Source organism: Gigantopelta aegis, chromosome 8 (assembly GCF_016097555.1).
Source record: "Gigantopelta aegis isolate Gae_Host chromosome 8, Gae_host_genome, whole genome shotgun sequence".
In the NCBI taxonomy this organism is placed as follows: domain Eukaryota; kingdom Metazoa; phylum Mollusca; class Gastropoda; order Neomphalida; family Peltospiridae; genus Gigantopelta; species Gigantopelta aegis.
Window position 1 is genome coordinate 65922760 of NC_054706.1, and position 16088 is coordinate 65938847.

The 16088-nt window shown below is 37.2% G+C and overlaps 1 protein-coding gene across 2 annotated transcripts in view; it reads right to left on the reverse strand.

Moving 5' to 3' along the window:
* Positions 1 to 2799: 2799 nt before the first annotated feature.
* LOC121379328 (arf-GAP with dual PH domain-containing protein 1-like) overlaps positions 2800 to 16088 on the reverse strand; it is a 57889-nt gene continuing 44600 nt past the window's right edge. For both annotated transcript variants that reach the window (XM_041507899.1, XM_041507900.1), the window contains 5 exons: positions 13450 to 13596; positions 12620 to 12703; positions 9840 to 9971; positions 8505 to 8727; positions 2800 to 5309 (listed from right to left, as the gene is read on the reverse strand). In XM_041507899.1, coding sequence (XP_041363833.1) covers positions 5260 to 5309; positions 8505 to 8727; positions 9840 to 9971; positions 12620 to 12703; positions 13450 to 13596 — 636 coding nt within the window. In that variant the 3' untranslated portion in view covers positions 2800 to 5259. The remainder of the gene's footprint in view (positions 5310 to 8504; positions 8728 to 9839; positions 9972 to 12619; positions 12704 to 13449; positions 13597 to 16088) is intronic.

The following is a 16088-nucleotide window of genomic DNA, read 5'->3' on the forward strand; positions in this document are numbered from 1 at the left end:
ACAATAATTTTTATAATAAATTGGATACTATACACAAACTATCTTATGTCTGTACAATTATATGCGTCTCAAGGAATGTGCACCATGTATACATGTAACTAACAAGAGTAACAACAAGTTAAACAGTAGAAAAACAAGGGTATCAAATTACCCAACAGTAGGCGGTGCATCTTGTTGATGTTGCACAAAGCTTGAAACATTCCCTGAAGTTAATGTCTTTTCCATCTGTTCAAGAAAACCTGACATTTAGCATCTTTACTAGCCAATTACCAAAAGTTTGACATCCAATAGCCGATGATTAATAAATCAATGCAGGTGCAGACCTAAGGGGCCCCGGCCCCCCTCTCTATTTTTGGTGAAATAATATATATACAGAATACACAAAAATGCAAAGTTATCCTGTCCACCTGTCAAGGAATTTTAAATTATACTTTTGGTCCCCATCTATTAAAAAATCCTGAATCCATGCCTGCAATGTGCTCTAGTGATGTGATGTTGTTAATGTCTCTTTTTTTCTTTACTAGCCCATCTGGGTTTCTTCATAACAGCTTAAGGAGTGGTCTCCCTTTCTTCGTGAACAGGCCTATATTCAGCCAGCTGTTTTTGTTGCTTAACATTTGCAAACTATTTTGACAGGTTTCCAAAGTGGTTATTCAGTTTATAGCATCCTAGCATTACAACAAAAATCAGTCTAGCAAATGTTAGCAACTAACGGTTGGCTGAACTTAACCCAAATCTCTTTGGGTTATTCAGAGGTGAGCCAAATAAAGGCATAGGAGTGATCTCCCCTTTTATTGTGAATACCAGTAATCTATATTGACCAGTGGGTTGTGTATGTCACTTGTGTATAACTGATTCCAAAGTGAAATACACCAACTGAAAACAGGAAGATTTCATATGCGTATTATGTGCTAAAAGGAATTTTTTAAATTATGACCCATTACTAAGGAAATGACTTTAGACAGTCAACGTATTCTCCATGCTAGTTACAGCACCAGTCTAGTTAGCCACAATACTCTGCCATTAGAGAGCTAGATGGATGTTAGGGGAGTCATAATCACTTTCTACTATCAGAGACATCACTATAATGAAAATGCTAAATTTTTGCTAAGCATCGAAAGGCAAAGATTTCCACTTTAATTCAACAATAATCCTAATTTCTCTGTTAAATACAAATACATCAATAATTTTCAAGTTCACTCATAATAAATATTTCACATATTAACCATTACTACACATACTACAGGAAGAAGAGTTTGTATTAATGATTAATGTGTGAAATATTTGTTGTCGGTGAATCAGAAAGTGATCGATGTAAAGTTATTTAATGCCAAGCAGTTATTGTTGTATTAGAACAGGAATATTTGCCTCTGATGGCAGAGTTTAAGTTTTTTTAGGTTTGTTTTGTATAACGACACTACTAGAGCACACTGATTTATTAATCATCAGCTATTGGATGTCAAATATTTGGTAATTTTGACTTGTAGTCATCAGAAGAAACCCGCTACATTTTTCCATTAATAACAAAGGATCTTTTATATGAACTTTCCCAAAGACAGAAAAGCACATACCATGGCTATTGACCAGTTGTGGAGCACTGGTTGGAACAGAAAAAAACACCCAAATCAGTTGAATGGATCCACCGTGTTGGTTCAATCCTCCAATGTAAGTATCTCAAGTGAGCACTCAATCAACTGAGCTAAATCTCGCCTCCTGATGGTAGAAAGCAATTATAATTGTTGAAATGTCCATTTAGCTCTCAAATAGCAGAATACTCTAACTAAAGTAACAAAACTACCGGTGTAGCATCAAGTGCAACATAAACATTGGTATTCAAGAAATAACAGTCACTAATTACAACATTCTGGAATCAGACTATTTTACTATTTAAATACCAGTTTGTAAGTATTTACAATTTAGCAATATTATGAAAAACAATAACAATATCTTTAATAACATAATTAATAAAATTCTTGGGACAGCCAGCTGAGGTGTTGAACAAGAGGATAATAAAAATACCTACATGTATAGGTATCCTATAATTAATGTGTGCATTAATTAATTAAAACCTCATTGAATGTTGTATTAGGCCTATTTTTCATTAATGAGAAAACATGCATTTCCATCTCTGCATTACTACACAAAATTTGATGCCATTGAAGTGTATTTTTCAGTTTCTAGTAAATATTTTGTGTTATGATGTCACCATGCGGAAAAATCACTTATCTATCAACTTTGTTTTAATGCACTGAATGCCTACATGTGGAAACATGTTTGTGGAAAAAGTACTGTGTGTATCGACAAACTTGCAAGCAGAATGGCATGTGAAATTAGTTTTATATGTATGTTTAGAAACAAGTGAAATTAGTTTTATATGTATGTTTAGAAACAAGTGAAATTAGTTTTATATGTATGTTTAGAAACATGTGAAATTAGTTTTATATGTATGTTTAGAAACAAGTGAAATTAGTTTTATATGTATGTTTAGAAACAAGTGAAATTAGTTTTATATGTATGTTTAGAAACAAGTGAAATTAGTTTTATATGTATGTTTAGAAACAAGTGAAATTAGTTTTATATGTATGTTTAGAAGCATGTGAAATTAGTTTTATATGTATGTTTAGAAACAAGTGAAATTAGTTTTATATGTATGTTTAGAAACAAGTGAAATTAGTTTTATATGTATGTTTAGAAGCATGTGAAATTAGTTTTATATGTATGTTTAGAAACATGTGAAATTAGTTTTATATGTATGTTTAGAAACAGACCACATCCAAACATACTGTGACAACGACAATATTATTGCCTGTAATTTTATTGGGATCTCTTTAGAGGTTGGCTGACAAGTTAAGCAATATATAATTCTTTAATGGCAAAATTTTTGTTTGTTCACTTTGTTTTTTGCCAGAATTTTGGATTAAGTCACTGTTTATGCCTGTTGTCCACACACTATGCTTTTGATATTCTTGAATTACATGTAATTCTGCAAAGACTAGGTGTGGAATAGACTAATTCGCAGTTATATATCACAAATCATGACATATTACACTTGCAACTATGATGATACACCTATAAATTATATATTATAGCTCACTAATGCATACAGTCATTGCTTAGTAAGCATTACAACTAATCAAGCATGAGATTAATATTTGTTTCACTGAATGTAAGGAACAGTGAAAGCAATGTAATGATTCCAATAATTATTGTGACCATTCATTTTTCAGTGCATTGTAAATTGAGTAGATCAAGATTGGACAAAAATCCTGCTGCCAATTGTGACACATGTGATTTTCAGTTGCACATATGTCTGTTTAACAGTATATTAAACACATACAATTCTTTATTTCTGTGAAGTTTAATGTTTTATAGTCCAATGAAAACTCTCAAAACCAGACGCTGTAAACCAGAATCCCCTCAAAACAATTCAGAACAGGATCTCTCTAAACCGCATACCCCTTTAAAACTTTACTTGGTTCCCCAGATGTCCAGTGTAGAGAGGTTTCTGAATGGCAGAACATATTTTGGTTTCAATTAGAAATGAAAACTATTTGAATTGATTGTCGTTTTAAATAATTTTGAGCAATATAGATTTCAGTCAATAATGAAATATGTTAAGCTTATACAAAACATTCTGAACATTAAATATTAAAAAAAAACCTTCCATTTTATATTTTGAAACAATAAAGTTTTGATAAAAACATGAAGTATGACATTTGTTGATTTATTGCACTGATACCTCTGCAATGTCAAAGTTAAGATAATGTTTTGAACTACATTTGTAACTGGACATTTAACAGATAACAGTAATGTGGAGTTTGCAATATAATGATGGCTCAGTACCAACAGATTCACTGTTCAACATACATTACGAAACAGGAGTTTAGGAATAAAAGTTCATAAATGCTTAGTTGTGAAGTGTTGTGCTTAGTTTTGCCGACAGGAACATAAAGGGTTAATATGGCTGTAGTTGCATTTGTGTTATCAGTGGCGAATCCAGAAAATCAATTCAAGGGGCCCCAAGTTAATGTTAGATTCTCCAACGTAAAACAGAAAAGAAAAAAAAATATATATATATAAAATTGTTGCAAAATTATGGGGGCCAGGGCCCATCTTAGATCCACCACTGTTTATATTAAAGGTACTTGGTCCCCTCAACCCTGAAAGTTACCTGGCATTTCTGTCTAAAAGTTAGTTTATTAAAGCTACTTGTTCTTCTCAACCCTCTGTGGTATTTATATGTAAAACTTACATTTTTCCTTTAAACAGTAATTTTTTAACATATAGTTCCAGTATGTGCAGGTGGAGGATATTGGGGGTCAAAACCCTGTTGCTCAAGAATATTTCCCCCTTTTTTTATTCAATATATTTTCCGATGGAGCATGACTCAAATCCCTCCCCCTGTAAACTTTGCTCGACACAGTCAACATCCTCCTGTATAAACCCCTGCATACACACACCTGCATCCATGTGAAATGTATTTCTGGGTGTATGATCAGGGTTGAAAAAAATCATGATTTAATTATTTTTTTTTTTTAAATCTGATTTTTTAAAATTTAAATTTATTTGATTTTTTTTTTTTTTACTTTCATTTGGAGCTTCTGAATTGAATACTTGCTCCCTATTTAATACACGATTTGGAAGCTTCACTGCATTCTGAAAGGAAATACCTCAAACATCTAGAAATGAGGCAACAAAATGCATTTTGGGGATTATTGAGTTAATGTTTAAGTACTTGGTGTTTAGCCAGGATGGCTATATAAGATGATTTGACATGTGAAGTCAGTGACTTCAAGACACATCTGTTAGATCTGACTCTAGAGCATCCCCAAATTCGTCCAATTTACCACATTGAAGTAGAGTGGCTTCACTTGACACCTTCTATTGTGTTGATCTCCCAGGATCATCCCAACCACAGATTTGGGGGAATTTAAATCAAACAACTCTGTGTATGAGAATCACCTATAATCTCTTACACAATGTTTTTGAGGACTGTATACCTTTAAATAAGTTTAAATATGGAATTACGAAATCTCATAATTGATTTTCCTATCTTTGATGAGATTAATGAGTAAAGTTGAAGTCTTAAAGGTGACTTCAATAATGTTTAAAATACTGTAAGAATATTTTGCATTTGATGTCTTTCCAAACACAGTTATAAACAAGGAACCCAGTCAACTCCCAAGAGAACCAGTCTGTGGCAGTTGATGGTTATCCTGACTTGGGTTTGAAATATATCACTGAAGTCTTCTTCACATATTACCGCCGAATTGGATTAAATGGTTTCTTAGCAACTAATAAAGTTGCCACTGAAATGAAAAAAAGAACAAAAATAAAATATTGAAAACCTGAAACTTTTAAAGAAATGAGAGAAATGTAAATTTTTGCATATACAATTTATAACAAGCAATGCTATAGCCCAATATCAAATACAAATGACTTAAACCTTGTTCAACTATGTTTAGATAAAGTTACTTTACAAGAACCCATGATTGGAAATCGAAACTGAATGGCTAATGTGAAATGCAAAGTTTGATGATCCTTTATCAAAGAGAATTTGTACCATGAATTATGGTTCAGGGCTCAAACTTAACAACGGCACCAACAGCATCTGCCGTTGTTGCGATACAAATTGCCGTAGGTCGGGAGCATCATCGACAGCACAAAAGTGCCATCGGTAAAGCTCCTCAATGATGGCAAAATGTTTACACCTAGTGTACATTAGTTGCCAGTAAATAACATTAGTCCATTTAAAATATGTCTACATACAGCAAAATAACCTTTCAGTCTTAATTATTTGCTGCAAAAGTACTTTTTTTTTCTTCGTTTGCCATGGGAAGGCTTTAAATTGCGGTTGGTGGGCCATTTCACCCACAGTAATTTTGTTTTTAAATTGCTGTGGGAGACAAATTCGTAAGTTTGAGCCCTGGTGACTGAACTTCAAGAAGTCTGCTACTTTACAAAGATACCCACAGCTGGGTCATTAGGATACACACATATCTGTCGACCAAAACATTAAAACCCCCAGAGAAACTAGGTACCAAAACACACTTTTACTTAGGTTTAATAAGGTATTTGCAACATGTTGTCTGGGGATGTAGAGAAGAAACACACTATCAATAAGCATGATACCTATTAGTAGAAATGAGCCTTGATAATGACTTACTCTTGCTATCTCGTGGAGTGACTTACTCTTGCTATCTCGTGGAGTGACTTACTCTTGCTATCTCGTGGAGTGACTTACTCTTGCTACCTCGTGGAGCTACCTCGTGGAGTGACTTACTCTTTCTATCTCGTGGAGTGACTTACTCTTGCTATCTCGTGGAGTGACTTACTCTTGCTATCTCGTGGAGTGACTTACTCTTGCTATCTCGTGGAGTGACTTGCTCTTGCTATCTCGTGGAGTGACTTACTCTTGCTATCTCGTGGAGTGACTTACTTTTGCTTACTCATGGAGTGACTTACTCTTGCTACCTCGTGGAGTGACTTGCTCTTGCTATCTCGTGGAGTGACTTACACTTTCTATCTCGTGGAGTGACTTGCTCTTGCTATCTCGTGGAGTGACTTACTCTTGCTATCTCGTGGAGTGACTTACTCTTGCTATCTCGTGGAGTGACTTCCTCTTGCTACCTCGTGGAGTGACTTCCTCTTGCTATCTCGTGGAGTGACTTACTTTTGCTTACTCGTGGAGTGACTTGCTCTTGCTATCTCGTGGAGTGACTTACTCTTGCTATCTCGTGGAGTGACTTACTCTTGCTATCTCGTGGAGTGACTTGCTCTTGCTACCTCGTGGAGTGACTTACTCTTTCTATCTCGTGGAGTGACTTACTTTTGCTTACTCGTGGAGTGACTTGCTCTTGCTATCTCGTGGAGTGACTTACTCTTGCTATCTCGTGGAGTGACTTGCTCTTGCTACCTCGTGGAGTGACTTGCTCTTGCTATCTCGTGGAGTGACTTACTCTTGCTATCTCGTGGAGTGACTTACTTTTGCTTACTCATGGAGTGACTTACTCTTGCTACCTCGTGGAGTGACTTGCTCTTGCTATCTCGTGGAGTGACTTACTCTTTCTATCTCGTGGAGTGACTTACTTTTGCTTACTCGTGGAGTGACTTGCTCTTTCTATCTCGTGGAGTGACTTACTTTTGCTTACTCATGGAGTGACTTACTCTTGCTATCTCGTGGAGTGACTTCCTCTTGCTACCTCGTGGAGTGACTTACTCTTGCTATCTCGTGGAGTGACTTACTTTTGCTTACTCGTGGAGTGACTTGCTCTTGCTATCTCGTGGAGTGACTTACTCTTGCTATCTCGTGGAGTGACTTGCTCTTGCTATCTCGTGGAGCGACTTACTCTTGCTATCTCGTGGAGCGACTTACTCTTGCTATCTCGTGGAGTGACTTACTCTTGCTATCTCGTGGAGTGACTTACTCTTGCTATCTCGTGGAGTGACTTACTCTTGCTATCTCGTGGAGTGACTTCCTCTTGCTACCTCGTGGAGTGACTTACTCTTGCTATCTCGTGGAGTGACTTACTTTTGCTTACTCGTGGAGTGACTTGCTCTTGCTATCTCGTGGAGTGACTTACTCTTGCTATCTCGTGGAGTGACTTGCTCTTGCTACCTCGTGGAGTGACTTGCTCTTGCTATCTCGTGGAGTGACTTACTCTTGCTATCTCGTGGAGTGACTTGCTCTTGCTATCTCGTGGAGCGACTTACTCTTGCTATCTCGTGGAGTGACTTACTCTTGCTATCTCGTGGAGTGACTTACTCTTGCTATCTCGTGGAGTGACTTACTTTTGCTTACTCGTGGAGTGACTTACTTTGCTATCTTGTGGAACGACTTACTTTTGCTTACTCGTGGAGTGAGTGACTCTTGCTATCTCGTGGAGTGACTTACTCTTGCTATCTCATGGATTGACTTACTTTTGCTATCTTATGGAGTGACTTACTTTTGCTATCTCATGGAGTGACTTACTTTTGCCACCGGCCTCGGTGGTGTCATGGTTAGGCCATCGGTCTACAGGCTGGTAGGTACTGGGTTCGGATCCCAGTCGAGGCATGGGATTTTCAATCCAGATACCGACTCCAAACCCTGAGTGAGTGCTCCGCAAGGCTCAATAGGTAGGTTTAAACCACTTGCACCGACCAGTAATCCATAACTGGTTCAACAAAGGCCATGGTTTGTGCTATCCTGCCTGTGGGAAGCGCAAATAAAAGATCCCTTGCTGCCTGTTGTAAAAGAGTAGCCTATGTGGCGATAGCGGATTTCCTCTAAAAAACAGTGTCAGAATATCCATATGTTTGATGTCCAATAGCCGATGATAAGATAAAAAATCAATGTGCTCTAGTGGTGACATTAAATAAAACAAACTTTACTTTACTTTTGCCATCTCGTGGAGTAACTTACTTTTGATATCTTGTGGAGTGACTTTTGCTATCTTGTGGTGTGACTTACTAATGCTATCTCGTGGAGTGACTTACTTATGCTATCTTGTGGAACGACTTACTTTTGCTATCTTGTGGAGTGAGAGGCATCTCGACCACCTTCTGCAGCTGGTCCACCCATTTATCCATTTCCTCCTTGGACTCTGCCTTCATCACAAACTTCCGTTCCGGTGTGTTCAGTGTGAAGCAGTTAGGACTGCCTCCCTTGCCCTCTGTTGCTCCCTTCGTCACAGAATAATCTGACTCACGGTTCCCTATGAACACTTCACCTTTAGGAAATGCGTTCTGAAAATAAAAAACCCAAAGCATCCAAACATGCTGACGAGTCTTGTTAACTGCTTTTCGTATCAAGAAATCTGCCACAAATATCCTACCTGAATACAGCGTAAAAATATCTTGTTTGGTGTAACTAGGCCAGATAGAGAGAATTAAAAAAAAAACCCCATAATTTACAAGGTTATAAGGAGTAACACAAAATGAAATGTAAGATGTGAGCTACTGGTATTTAAAAAAACAAAAGATTTACTTTTTAGCAAAACGTTATATATTCCCCTTCCCCCAATCTTTTTAAAAATGATTTTAAGATATTGCCAGCCTTTAGCATAATTGCATAACTGATTTTTATTCAAACAGAACTGAATTCTTTAAAGTTTAGACTACTGGATTAATTTTTGACAAAAACCATGTTGAGTGGATACAAGTTTATAATTTTTACTCACAGATATTCACTTAAATGTTTTATAAATACATAAAATAAAGTTCATATTTGAATCAATAAGTATTATTTTCATGTGTTTTTATTGTTATGATATTTCAGATCAGTTAATGTTGATTAAAATTAGGCAGAAAGTCTAAAAAGTTGCATTTACTTATGGGCATTTGTGGCCAGCTGTCCAGTATTTATATCCATTATTCCCAATAACAGTGGTTTTCTGATCCGAATGTTTTTCTTTAAAGAACTACGATTCATATCCCAATATTTGGTGATTTTCGATGTTGGTAAAATGATCAAATTTATTATCGAATTAGCTGTCACAATCAGCAATCAATCCCTGAAAATGACCGCGACATGCTGCCATCGTTGTGAAGCGAAAATACTTGCCGAAAACCACAGTATATTCCATTAAAAAACGAAAACTAAAGCAGCCATTGTGTAAAGTAATGTTTACAGGAAACTGTATAATTAATTTCCGGTGAGTGTCGTGTGCAAAATGGTGGGAAATATGAATATGGGAATGCACTGTATACAGTGTACATTATGTCAACTGGGGTGATGTCAGGTGAGATATCTAGCCTGCAATAGTCAGCAGGTTAAGATTATTTAAGCAAATAATTTTTCCCCATTTTTCTCAAAAGCTCTAAAAATGTGTTACGATATATCAATGTTCACATCTTACCAGAGGTTCTTCAAAATACATGAGCTTCCTCTTGTCGAGTATGAACCACCTGCGTTTGAATGGCTCGTTGCGTGGTCCCATCTTATACAGCCAGCCTTCTAAGAGAAAATCTTTGGTCAAGTCTTCGGCCAGCTAAAACAAACAATTTTATCCAAAGTTGTCAAAATTTGGGGTTTTGTGTGTCCTCACAGTGGCAGATCCAGAAAATCCATTTAGGGGAGGGCCCCAGTGACATGAGGTGGAATGCCAAGGGAACTGTAGGGGAGGTTTGGAGGGAGATCATAAAAAATGAAAATTAATATATGATAAAATTATAACTATTGCAAAATTTAGGGGGGGCCCGCCCCCCCACCCTTAGATCTGCCTCTGCCTCATGTTTCAAAATAAAGTTAAAAGTTTGGTTTGTTTAACGACACCACTAGAGCACAGTGATTAACTTATAACTGGTTATTTGAAAAAGTTTGTTTTGTTTAATGACACCACTAGAGCACAGTGATTAACTAATCATTGGTTATTTGAAAAAGTTTGTTTTGTTTAACGACACCACTAGAGCACTTTGATTAACTTATAACTGGTTATTTGAAAGTTTGTTTCGTTTAACGACACCACTAGAGCACAGTGATTAACTTATAACTGGTTATTTGAAAAAGTTTTGTTTTGTTTAACGACACCACTAGAGCACAGTGATTAACTTATAACTGGTTATTTGAAAAAGTTTGTTTTGTTTAACGACACCACTAGAGCACAGTGATTAACTTATAACTGGTTATTTGAAAAAGTTTGTTTTGTTTAACGACACCACTAAAGCACAGTGATTAACTTATAACTGGTTATTTGAAAAAGTTTGTTTTGTTTAACGACACCACTAGAGCACAGTGATAAAACTAATAATTGGCTATTTCAAAAAGTTTGTTTTGTTTAACGACACCACTAGAGCACATTGATTTATTAATCATCGGCTACTGGATGTAAAACATTTGGTAATTCTGAGACATAGTTTTTACATTAGCAACGGATTTCTTGAATGCACTTTTTCCAAGACAAAACAGCATATACCAGTCCGTGATATACCAGCCATAGAACACTTATCGAGATCAGAGAAACACCAACTGGTCTGCCGAGAGTCAATCCTTCAACACAAGAATTTCAGGTGAGTGCTTTGCCTAACCTGTTGGTGGGCCCATTGGGCTATTTCTCGTTCCAGCCAGTTTTCCACAACTGATGTAACAAAGGCTGGAACGAGAAATAACCCAATGGGTCCACTGATGGGGATCGATCCTAGACCGACTGCGCATCAAGTGAATGCCCAGATAGGATATTTTGCTTTATAATAGTGTAAAAGTGTGTAAATATAAGTGTGCGCCCCCCCCCCCCCCTTTTGGCACCTTCCTATGCTCGTGGGATGGACTATAAGTAGCAATTACATACTTGATATGAAAACACCCTTTACATCAATAAAGATGATGAAAGTTAACTTCGAAATCATTTTAAAGGGAATGCTTTACGCATATATACATATGCTGATAATATAGGCACTAGAAGCAGGGTTTTTAGATTATGGTAGCCCCACTGCCGTGGCTAGTGATATTCATGATGGGCTAGTAAATTACTATTGCCATGCCCAATGGCTAGTGAAAATAACGTTGTTGTATACTGCATTTAAGTCTATTTTAAACAAGTCCCCACTACCCAATCTGTTTTTAAGCTCACTTCCCTCTTTAGGTGACATATCCGATTATTACTATTAGTAAAATTCTATTTACTTGAATTAAAATACCGGTGGGGCTAGTGAATGTTTAATCATGGCTAGTAAATTTTTAAATTACTGATCCCATGGCTAGTGGATTTTATAAAAATTCTAGAAAGAAAGAAAAAAGAAAGAAATGTTTTATTTAATGACGCACTCAACACATTTTATTTACGGTTATATGGTGTCAGACATATGGTTAAGGACCACACAGATTTTGAGAGGAAACCCGTTGTCGCCACTACATGGGCTACTCTTCCGATTAGCAGCAAGGGATCTTTTATTTGCGCTTCCCACAGGCGGGATAGCACAAACCATGGCCTTTGTTGGACCAGTTATGGATCACTGGTCGGTGCAAGTGGTTTACACCTACCCACTGAGCCTTGCGGAGCACTCACTCAGGGTTTGGAGTCGGTATCTGGATTAAAAATCCCATGCCTCGACTGGGATCCGAACCCAGTACCTACCAGCCTGTAGACCGATGGCCTGCCACGACGCCACCGAGGCCAGTAAAAAAAAAATCTAGAAGCCCTGAATAAAGAAATTACATTGAAAAATCTGTGGACGTGCTCCCCACAAAGCTATTTAACCACATGGGCCATAATAAACCAGCTTTTGTATCATTTTGGCTCTGGCAGCTGTGTGTGTGTGTGTGTGTGTGTGTGTGTGAGTGTGAGTGTGAGTGTGAGTGTGAGTGTGAGTGTGAGTGTGAGTGTGAGTGTGAGTGTGAGTGTGAGTGTGTGTGTGTGTGTGTGTGTGTGTGTGTGTGAGTGTGTGTGCATGTGTGTGTGTGTGCGTGTGTGCACATTTGTGTGTGCGTGCATGTGTGTGTGTGTATGTGTGTGTGAGAGTGTGTGTGTGTGTGTGTGTCTGTGCGCACATTTGTGCGTGCGTGTGTGTGAGAGTGTGTGTGTGTGTTGTGTGTGTGAGTGTGTGTGTTGTGTGTGTGTGTGTGCGTGTGCGTGCGTGCATGTGTGTGTGTTGTGTGTGTGTGTGTGTGTGTGTATTTCAATTTTGTATACTTTTTTTGTACCTGTTCTATATTCCTATCAGGAAAGGCTATTTTCCGCCGGTCCAGTTTGGCAGCTCTAATGGCATAGTACCAGTCTACAATATCCTGAAAAAAACCAAGAAGGATTAGAACAGGACACACTGTATTACTCATTAACACCACTTCCCACACATACTCAATAAAGAGAATGAGCATTCTTTCAACGAGCCACGTTTTTTTGCTAAATGCTTGTATATATTTTGACTGATTCTCCAAATGGTCATCAGTTTATTGTATAACAAGTTGAATTACGTTGGCTTGAACCCCATCGGTGCACCAGAAAGTGTTTGGGTAGTTTGACCTAACCATTCGGTCAACATTGTGTAAGTGTAACTCAGGACTTTGGTTTTGGTTCAAGCGTTGCGGTGTATCCGACCCTTCCGATATTCTACTGCATATATTCAAGTAACCATCTATCCAAAGACTTCAACTTTGATTATGTTTATGTTACAATCTGTCTAGTATTTTATCAACTTCTTCTTAAATTATCCTTAGATACCTCCTTAAGACAGGTTTGACTGTATGTGAAAAATGTCTACTTTAACAATCAAGTGAACTGTGACATACAATAACAGGCACGGATGGAGGATTTCTGAAGGTGGTGTGTGTGTGTGTGTGTGTGTGTGTGTGTGTGTGTGTGTGTCTGTGTGGTGTCCAAATGTGATGACTGATCTCTCCTTTTACACAGAACAGTTAATATAATCATAATCATGTTTCCCCTTAAAGGTTATGGTCGGTTTTCAAAAAGGGGGGGTCCAGACCCCTGGAACCCCCCTGGATCCACTACTGAGTAATGACTTTTAGTGGCCTACCTTTGATGTTTCGGAATGGACAAATAAACTTCTTGTGGACCCATTTTTTAAGAATGTGATCTGCATGCTATTTGGATGACCTATTTTTTCTGGAACAAATACTGCATTCACATCATCCAAATTAATCTCTTCTTTGGGTTTCAATTGCTGAAAAATTAAATAATAAAGTTAAGCACTGGAAAATTTGGAAACCCACCCCCCATTCTTTTATTATATAACAGACACTTCTATTCACTTACAAATAGATATGATACTGATTGAAAAAACATAAAAGAACACATAAATTGCAACAGAAAAATATTGATTTTCAACCAAAACCCTCATCCACAGTATCATGAAGTTAACCAATTTTCTGGCAGTCAGTCCCACAGTTCTGACATTTAGTCCCACATTACATCTCTGTATCAACTGTTACCAAAACCCTCATCCGTAGTATCATGAAGCTAACCATGTTTCTGGCAGTCAGTCCCACAATACTGACATTTAGTCCCACAATACATCTCTGTATTGTCTGTTATCAAAACCCTCATCCATAGTATCAAGAAGCTAACCATGTTACTGACAGTCGGTCCCACAGTGCTGACATTTAGTCCCACATTACATCTCTGTATTTATACAGACAGCTATTCTAGTGATAAATTAAATTTGGTCTCAAATACTATATGTTCCCTTATTTATTTTTACCAATATAATATACGATGGAACCTGCCAAAACCAAACCTTGAATATACTGTACTCTAGGAAACATTGTTATCTATTTCATGTACAGTGTATTAATGAACCATGAAGAAAATTGAAATGTATCGGTTTGAAAATTGGACTGATTTTTTTACTAAAACATAAACCATAATATTCTTAATTAAAGGCAAGGAAAATCTGTTTAACAACACCTCAGCACATTGTTAAACAGTAAAACTATGGCTATTTTGTATCTAAAATATATATCTCATGTGCTATGAATCCGTCATTATTATCTACCTATGGCTATGCTAACAACAGCACCACTGATGGTACAGCGAGATTGATCGATCCTTGAGCAATCGATCAAGATTTGTGTTATCTACCTATGGCTATGCTAATGACAGATCCATTGAAGGCACAGCGTGTGACATATATACAACCATATTGACATTTGGTTGAAATAGTTTTTGTTTGTTTAACAACACCACTAGAGCACATTGATTCATTAATCATCGGCTGTTGGATGTCAAACATTTGGTAATTTTGACATACAGTCTTAGCAAGGAAACCCTTTATATCTTTTCTAATTAATAGCAAGGGATCTTTTATATGCACCATCCTAAAAACAGAATAGCACATACCACGACGAATGATACACCAGTCGTGGTGTACTGACTGGAAAGAGAAATAGCTCAATGGGCTCATCCATGGGGATCGATCCTAGACCGACCACGCATCGAGTGAGCAATTTACCACTGGGCTATGTCCTGCCTCTTGGTTGAAAGAGGAAAGGAAAAGAAATGTTTTATTTAACGACGCACTCAACACATTTTATTTACAGTTATATGGCATCGGACATATGGTTAAGGACCACATAGATATTGAGAGAAGAAACCTGCTGTCGCCACTTCATAGGCTATTCTTTTCGATTAACAGCAAGGGATCTTTTATATGCACCATCCCATAGACAGGATAACACATACCACAGCCTTTGATATACCAGTCATGGTGCACTGACTGGAGTGAGTATAGCCCAATGGGTCCATTGACGGGGATCGATCCCAGACCGACTGTGCATCAATCGAACACTTTACCACTGGGCTACATCCCACCACTTTAGTTGAAAGAGACGAAAAGAGGAGGAAAGCTGGTCCCATCATATGGGTTACTCCTACAGGTAACACACTCTCCCCCATAGACAGGACTGTACATGCCATGGTCTTTGATGTACCAGTCATGGGACACATGTTTGAACTGGAAAAAAACCTGAATCCCTTCAGGGTGATTGATCCTGTAACAAGTCACACCTGAGGCGAGCACCCTACTAGTGAGCTACATCATGCCTGTTAGTTACCTGGGATAAACCAGTAGGTAAAAACTGAATGGCAGCTAACTCAACAGTCAAGTCTCCATGTAGCTAAAAAAATAACTTCCTTTTAGTGACGATCAGAAATTCTGCAGTTAACAATATCTGCACAGCTAATAGCTGATTCTACATTTAACAAAGTTGATTAGAAATTTTGCAGTTCATTAAAATAGTTGGCTCTACAGGAGACAATATTTCAAAATCTTAGGTAACCCGAAATCAGTTCACGTGAGTTTTACTTAGTAACCAGTAGTTCTGTTATGTGAATATACTGTAAATCATGAAATTAATGCGAAAAATGCGGCGAACACATCGACGCAATAATAACTTGACGCATTTTGTTTAGACTCATTCCCAATATAAAAAATGTGCAGGATTTTACTATAATAATTCTTAATAAAATAAAACTTTTATAATATAAAGATGAAACAAAATACAAAAACAACTTTTCTTAAACGTCTTTTTGTGAATACTTCAAGAATCTTTCTTTCATTTCGATGTTGCCATTCTATTTTCACTTTCCTGGAATATCATAGCGGTTATATAATACAGTGATGTTACAAATGTTTTGTTTTTAAAAAGCTCATTTTGC